The 8,629-nt window shown below is 33.8% G+C and overlaps 1 protein-coding gene across 3 annotated transcripts in view; it reads left to right on the plus strand.

Annotated features, from left to right (window-relative positions):
- Window positions 1–8,629, plus strand: part of LOC148628909 (carbohydrate sulfotransferase 15-like) — a 63,815-nt gene that overhangs the window by 53,450 nt on the left and 1,736 nt on the right. For all 3 annotated transcript variants that reach the window (XM_088540630.1, XM_088540616.1, XM_088540623.1), the window contains exons 4-7: window positions 2,368–2,490; window positions 2,700–2,856; window positions 4,901–5,063; window positions 5,689–5,836. In XM_088540630.1, coding sequence (XP_088396756.1) covers window positions 2,368–2,490; window positions 2,700–2,856; window positions 4,901–5,063; window positions 5,689–5,836 — 591 coding nt within the window. The remainder of the gene's footprint in view (window positions 1–2,367; window positions 2,491–2,699; window positions 2,857–4,900; window positions 5,064–5,688; window positions 5,837–8,629) is intronic.

Here is an 8,629-nt window from a genome sequence, read left to right on the forward strand (position 1 = left end):
CCATTTAAGATAATGAATACACAGGTATCACGATTAAATACTTCTAATTAATTCAACACAATGATTTGATCATTCGAACTCTACATGGACCGAAATTGAAACTACTGCGACCTTGACATCGCTAGACATACAATAGAAAGCGCGGGAAAATTTATTTTCCTAGCGTTTCGCAATTACGTTCTTCTCTATCTAAGAATCAGGCAAAATATAAATATCAGTTGTGGCACATAAAAAAACGCAAAGATTTAATTGCACTATCCAAGTATTTGTCTCCCATAACCTCCAGAAATAACCATTAAAGTGTTTGTAAAGTTTGCTTTTGTAAGAAATATTGATAGGCCAAATTTAGTTGAAATGCACTATGAAAAATGGTAGAAAAGTTTTCCCACACTTTTCCCTACAAGCAGTCCGAAAAATCTAAGTGACAGAAGCTTCATGATTAGATGTATTGAATGTATTTAAGTAAAAAAAATACCAAGTTGAGAATAATAATGTCCCACCAATTGCCTGATTCTTACACAGAATAGTACTTTAAGCATTTGTCTAGCGATGCCAAAGTCTCAGTAGCTTCACTTTTGGTTCAAGCGATTGTAGAAGTATGAGTTTTGAATGTACAAATCATTGTGTTGATTTAATTAGAAGTATTTGATGGTGATACCTGTGCTTATTCTTTAGATTCATCATTTGTCAAGTGATTGCTGAGTAGTAAGCCCCCCACCCCCACAATCTAGGATCAACCTTTTTCGTGATAATATACTAGCTTGTTGCATATTCGACAGTGTAAGCAAGCCCCCGTTGCGTGGACGCCCTCTTAATGATTCAATTGTAGTAATCGACGTAATAGGGTAAATTTTCAGTGTACCCTGTCAAGTATAAATACCCTTTCATAACTTTGGTTTGTAGCTTTCTGCTGTTTTACGTTTATAAGGTGAACAAAACAAACTATAGATTTAGTAGTATATACTCCTGTGTTGTATTTGGGTCTAATGCTGCTAATGAGAGCACGTGCACAGCGTACTGAAATTTGAGTGGTATTCAAATGAGATGAATAATCATATATTTCACTTTAGATATTCTGTGTACAAATGTATTTCATTTATTCAAAGCGCCGAAGAGCTGAGTCAAGAAGTTACTGTCAAATTATGTTTATTACATTTGCACTACAAAACTTACTTGCTCGCTTATGTGTTTTCTTTTTTTGTTCCTTGTCGTTGTCTGTTGTTTGTTCTTTAATACTATTACTGATGTTGCGGGATGTGTTTACTGATTCCCTCTTTTTTTTTACATTTCGGTATTCATATTTTATCTTTTCAATGTAAGAATTGCGCTTACAATGACTATCGGAATTGGACGTAGTTAAAATTCCTGTCGTTAAAAAAAAAGATATTTTAGCAAAACAATGTGCTATTTTAGTAAAAAATATGATTTTCACGTAATTGAGCGTGAAAAGAATTTCATAACACAGTCGCGAATTCTGTCATGTATGCCTGCATTTTTTGAAAGATGAATGCAAAAATCGTGTCTGGTTACCTTTCAATACAAATATCCTAGATAAGTCATGTCACCAAAAATTCAAATTGATTTTTCTGACTTCCACCATGTTCTAATATTTAGCGTAGTGTGACGGCAAATAGTTATTGTCAGACTATTGATTGGGTTTTTTATAAATCGATCAAAATTCTCCAACCGAAACTATTTGAGTAACCGCACATTGAACTTGAATTCCAAGATTTTTTTTTTCTGCTATGCATTTCTTACATGAATCCCCATTTTTTGTATTTGCATACGTAGTTTCTTATTATTTTATACTTTAGCAAATTGGAATTTTATATATAAAAAGTCAAGCACATTGAGTTAAAGGATGCAGTAGTTATGATTTGCTTCTTCCCACTCTATGCCGGTGATTTAAAATACAAGTGACTTTTTATCTACCGGATGGTAATTAAATTACTGCAAGAGGTTTCCCGACACTTTACAATTTCAAAATTGTATATAGACTTCATGGGAGAGACCAATTATCCTTCAGACTATACTTCATTTGAATCTTATCTCACATCTCTATCGTAAAATTAAGATTTTCACATACTCGCTATCGCTCGCATATTGACAATCTTAATTTTACCGTCCAACTCATTACTGAAGGAGAATCTATAATTTATTTTATAGTATTGTTCTATCTGTAATTTTGTAGTTTTTGCCATTTCTTTTAAGCTTTCATCTGTACATTAGATCTCCTTTTGTAAATAAAAAAGACTTTGTGCCAACTGAAAAAAAAATCTTATGTTAACACTAAATGTAAAAATATGACAATGCTTTTGATATTTTTAGATGGATTTAATCAAGGATAAAACAAATTTTGTGTTTCAGGATACTGGCTGATTGGAAGTAGAAAACGGAAAAGTTTTAAGGACTACCTTTGGTATTTCATGAAACCTGCAGACCAGATAAAAAATACTACAGACTCAGAAGGCTACCATTATTTGATAACTGGTTTGTCTTCAGTATTACGTTGCAATTTTGAGTAAACTAAATAAATCATAACTGGACATGCTATGATGCATTTCTACTATTTATTCATTTATTATGTCTTAAAAGTCTCTTTTCCAATATTAATAGATTTATGTTTCGAGTCCTTTCACGTTGCTGCCAACCACTTGTTTCCTTTCCACTTAACCTTGTCATAACTATTGCATCTTCAGGAGATGGAACTCCTATGGACATGTGGGATTTTAGGGGATGGAAACATATCCCACAAAACATGAACAAATCGGAGCCTGACATTCTAACACCTCATCTAATTAGACAGATCAACCCGGATGTAAAGTTCATTATCATTCTTAGAAATCCCGTTGAAAGGTAAATACACATATAGCTCTGAGTTTCGTTCCTTTTTGAGTATGCTTTAGAAATTTAAAATTGTTGTAATTAATAAGATTTTGATTACATTGACCACCACCATGCTTGTATGCATCTGAAAGTAAAGCAGATGATGCATCAGAAAAAACACACGATCAACACTGAACATCATAACTATAACCCCAAGTGCAGCAAAATATATTAAAGAAAATAGCATGCTGGTATCATGGCTTTTACGGTTATCGTTACGAAACATTGCATTTTATACAAATATATCCCACCCTTGTTATAGTGTGAGCTGACAATTTGACTACAAGAGAATTTTATGGTGCCTAGACAAAATATAACCCTTTAAAAAGGAATACTTCGCTAGATTTTTCATTGTATTACTTCTTGTAAATTGTGAATCACTATCCAGACTAAGGGTATAATTGTCACCATGTGACATTTAAGTGTCGCTTTTCAGTGAAATATTTATAGCAGATGTAAGAGGTGCCCCCCCCCCCGGAAATTGACTGTAGGTTACATAGACCAATTCACAATTGCCATTTACCTCGAATCATTTAAATAAATTATATCTATATTACACAGTGGTACAGAACATCACAACGATATCACTTTTTGATTTTCATAAAAAAATGACAATAAAATAGAAAGTGGAAACGGGGAATTTGTCCAAGGGAATACAACTCAACCAAACAGAGAAACAAATAGTCAATGATAGTCACAGGCCTTCAATGAAACGATTGGTGATATCCCTCATCCGGCGTGGGAACAGCGATTAAGCAAACAATCTCCCTTAATTTGTATATGTATCAACATTTTATTTGGACTGTGAAACTTAGTCCTGTCTCGCCCGTACTCCAGCAGCGCTTGCAAGCTATTTTCTGATTTGGTGCCATCCTTAAGTTGGAGTATTGAGGAACGGAATTCCAACCGCTTACGCTGTAGGGGTAGTCTCACCCGGCGTTCATTGGTACTGGAGAAACATTGCAAACAAAAGTCTACATGTATATGCTTATTTTCAACTGTCAAAGAAAATTGCCTTCAAACAAGCACACAATCAACACTGTTTAGTTTAATTCTTTGCATCATAACTAACTTAGTGCAAAGTCGCGCAAAAAGTACAACAAATAAACTGCAGAGGTTTAAGATGTCAAAGACACTGACACTTAGTTTCACAATACTTCAAGTCTTGGCGGTTCTGACTAGTTTATGACGAATTCTGTGAAAAAAAAAACGACAATATTATGATATAAAAACAGGAGATGTGGTATAATTGCCAATGATACAGTCATTCACCAAATGCACAGCAACGAACAAATAAACATCTACATGTCATCACACGTTCTTCAATGATGGGAGAAACCCATTCCATAAAGCATCATAAAGCAAACTGTAAAAGCTGCCAAAATGAATAAGGTGAAACTATTCACAAAAGAGGAAAATTGAACTAATTCATAGAAACAAAAAGTTTAACGAATAACAATGAATATAAAAAACAACGACAACCAATAATTGCACTACAGCTAGGAATAATACAAATATACATAAAAAGACATTATTCAATATCGAACACAGACTATTGCTCAAACTTCAAGTCAATCGTGGAATTGTTTGTTTGGGTACACTATGACGTAATTTGTTTTCCAGTTAAATGATTTAGTTACAGCGAGTACTGCAGGTAACTCCATGAAACATAGTTGGTTCTCCCTTTATTGTAACCTGGTGAAGTGATTTTGGTAGTGACATTTAAACTTTCTATCATTTCATTGGTATTTCAATCTTAGTTTGATAGAAAGGAAAGTTAAAATCCCTTGGTCCTGTTAAGGACCTAACTTGCAGGAACTTCGTCAGGTAACGGTCATTCAATCAAGGGAAGACCAACTTTATTCCGTCAAGTTAACTATGTTACTCGCTGTAATAGTATTTGATGGTTTCTTTCATTTTTCTGCACGGTTTAAATACTTCATTGTGGACACTATATTGTTGACGCAAATTGTTTTAAAGGCATTAAACAATAACACGTTTTATTTTGTTTCAGACTATACTCAGATTACTACTTCTTAAAGCTAAGTGAACCGACCAGTGGTGCATTTGACATTGCAGTTAATGCCTCTTTAAATATTTTACAAGAGTGTATCAAAAACAATAGTCTCCGGAATTGTCTCTATGATGAGCACAATCATGAATTATGGGACTACAGGGTAGGTAAATTTTAGAAATAAAGCAACAAATCTACAACAGGTTACTAAAGACACAAAAAGATAACATGTAAGCAATATTAACATATACTTTACAATTAAATGAAATACATTAGCTGGATTAAATCATTATACCCATTTTCTCACTTACTTTTGGAACCAATGTTGTATAAAATACACTACACTACCAACAACTAGTACATAAAATTTCGTGGTTATTATTTTATTACGACAGATGCTAACCAGAAGGGCCTTTTATTCAAAAACTTGTCAAGTTTGATGCAATTATCTTTTCTACGTATGACTTTGAAAGATCAGCAAATACAAAATATTGGTAGCAGTTAGGGTTCTTTATTATTAGAATTAAAACAATAGGAATTATGTTTGGAACATGTGAATGAAGCAACTCAACCAGACGAATTCCGACAATATATACGATTGATCATACTTGAGCTATTCTTCAGCAGACACATTCCAGCCATAAATATGATCGAAAATGCACCGGTCTACTCCCCATGCAGACCATAAATACGAGAGAGCATTTTATACATGGCTTAGAATGCTCAAGTCAATGTAAAACTATATTACTTAATACATCTTATCAGATGATTTTTTTTTAAATTTTTAGGCCAGAATTCACTTGGGATTTTACTCCGTGTATTTAAACGAGTGGTTCAGTGTGTTTCCCATGGAACAGTTTTACATTTTAAGGACTGAAGATTACAGTAAAAACATGGAACATTATCTGTCTCAGATTTTTGATTTTCTTGGTGTTGGTGAGTCAATTTTATTCACAGTAGACTCGGTTATAACATACTGGTCAACAAAAGAACGAGCTGATTAATTTTTTTTTCAATAAACCTTTTCGTGTTTACTGCAGGGCTGTTTGGGAGCATGTCTAATTTACACTTCAGCGAGGAAAACACTTTTTTGTTCTACCACAAGCCCCAGCTGGCGAAAGTATATGTTGGTTTGGCATTCTAGGGGGCGGCAGAAAAAAATAGTGCCAAAAATGTTTCCTAAAACAGTTATAAACACTTTTTTTTGAAATAATAAAAAACTGCTTATTACTTTGGTGAAAGATTTTAAAATCAGTTCTTATTATTTTAATCAGTGTAATTTTACAAGCATGTGTATAAATCGTGCAAAGCGACATTTTCAAAAATTCAGCATTTTTACATTTTCCTTTACATACATAAGGTCTTCCCTTGATTGAATGTTTATAACCTGGTGAAATGATTTTGGTAGTGACATTTAAACTTTCTATCATTTCATTGGTATTTCAATCTTAATTTGATAGAAAGTTCAAATTTCTTTGTCATTGGTCCAGTTAACTAAGTTCGTTAACGGTCATCATGAATTCATGAATCATGAAATTGGTTTTCGGAGCGTAACTTTTCAACGCCTTCATAGAATTTTACAAAACTTGGACAGTTAAAGGCTTATGGGGTAAGGAAGACACTCATTGAATTTGAGGTCATTAGGCTAAAGGTCAAGGTCACACGGACTTAACAAAATATGATTTTTCGGGCGAAAATTGGTTTCCTGAGCGTAACTTTTGAACACCTTCATAGAATTTCACCAAACTTGAACAGTTGAAGGCTTATAGGGTAAGAAAGACACCTAATGAGTAAGAGGTCAGTAGCTTGAGGGTCAAAGTCACACGGACTTAACAAACTATAAATTTTGGGGCGAAATTTTGTTTCCGGAGTGTTGCTTTTAACGCCTTCATAGAATTTCACCACCAAAATTGGACAGTTGAAGGCTTACGGGGTAAGGAAGACACCTATTAAATTTGAGGTCAGTAGATTAAAGTTCAAGGTCACACAGACTTAACAAGACATAATTTTGCATTTTGCAATAATCCATGAAATTTTACTTTTGTTGCGAGGCGGGGGACCTGGAGCGCTGCTCTTATTACTTTAGAAAATATTGATTGATAACCTCTTTTTTTTTGTTTATGGAATACTCTCTTATGTAAAGCATCTGTTTTTTTTTGTCTTCCTCAGTGATACATGACCACTAAAGTAAATTTTCAATTTATGCTACACCTTTAAAAATGAGTTTCTCTGATACGATTTATTGCACGAATACACACATTCGACATAACTGCATATTAGAAATACCGATATCTCATTTCCGATTCTTACTAGCCAGAACCACTGTCAGAGGAGTGTCCATTCGAATGTGCGTTACATTGTAGTTCCCTTCAATGTGTTTTTTTTCACATAAGGTACTACCTATTTCCTTTTGAAGGGGAGAGGCTTGGATTTTGTTGAGTTAGAATTATTTTTCGCTCAAGCTTTTTTTTTCAGTAGCAACCGGAGTTAATATTCTACACAGTTAAGTAATTGGGGGAGAGGATGATATTGAATACTATTTTTCTGCATTAAAGTTTTTTCGCTAAAATTTGAAATAACTTCAAAGCCCTTCCCAGCTGTTAATAATTTGTTGTTGTGCCTTAGCAAAATTTCAGAGTTATATTCAATGCAAAAAAAAATGGATGAAAGAAATGCCCTTGAATTTGTCTATTATAGTACATCTTAACCATAAATACTAACATAGCTGTTAATTGTATGGGAAAAGTACATGTGATGCAACATTTAGATCAATTGTAATAACATCTGTTACACCCTCACTGCACAGGATTGATCTCGAAGTTCAGTTACTTGTCGACAAGGTCAAAAGCAGTAATATACTTCTTTATATAAGTAGATAAGTAACATATCATCTGAAGCATTAGAACCAATTCAAAGTAAGTTCAAGATCCAAGATCTATAAAAGTACTCATCGCTATAAATATCGAAACGAGAAGTTCTGCCATGAATGAAGCCCTAGTGTTTTAAGGATTTTGAATTTTCCGCTGCAACTGCATATTTCGTAAAGTAATCTGTGATATAATTCAGAACAATACCGGTGAACAATAAATCCCGAGCGTATTCCCAGAAGGCAGACAAGTCTGACTTCTGGGAATACGCTCGAGACCTATTGTTCACCGGTACCAGCATTGGCATCCAGTGGTTTCTAAATACAAAAATACCAAATGTATAATGCGAAAAATGTCTTTAAAAATCATGAATTAATTAAAATCACACACATACATATATCATATAAAGTATGTGATAATTTACCTAAAAAATCCTCTCGTAATAAAATATCACGGCAACGTTACCCCAATTAATGCAATGTTCACAATGGTATTACTTACAGTAAGTTGACCAGAACCCTTTTTTAATTTGAATAGCCCAAATTTGATAAATAAATATTGAGATCGCGAAAAAGATGAATGGTGCATGCAATGTTGTTAATTCTGGTCATGCCATTTCACACGAAAGCAGATAGGAGTGATATTCGCGATTTCAAGTCGTTGAAGATACCGCTAAATCCCTCTTTTGTATGGCACAACGTTCTAGTCACCAGCCTGCCATAATAATGCCCAAATAAAAAGGGAGGGATCCAGGATTAAAGGAAATTCGGACCAAGTGCATTATTTTAGTTGTAAAGAACTGATTTCGTTATTTCAGATTTTACCTCAATGAATTTCAACTTAAAACATGTTACTTTTTTAG

Source organism: Perna viridis, chromosome 1, assembly GCF_037379345.1.
Source record: "Perna viridis isolate PV_CMFRI_1.1 ecotype Kerala chromosome 1, ASM3737934v1, whole genome shotgun sequence".
Classification (NCBI taxonomy): Eukaryota; Metazoa; Mollusca; class Bivalvia; order Mytilida; family Mytilidae; genus Perna; species Perna viridis.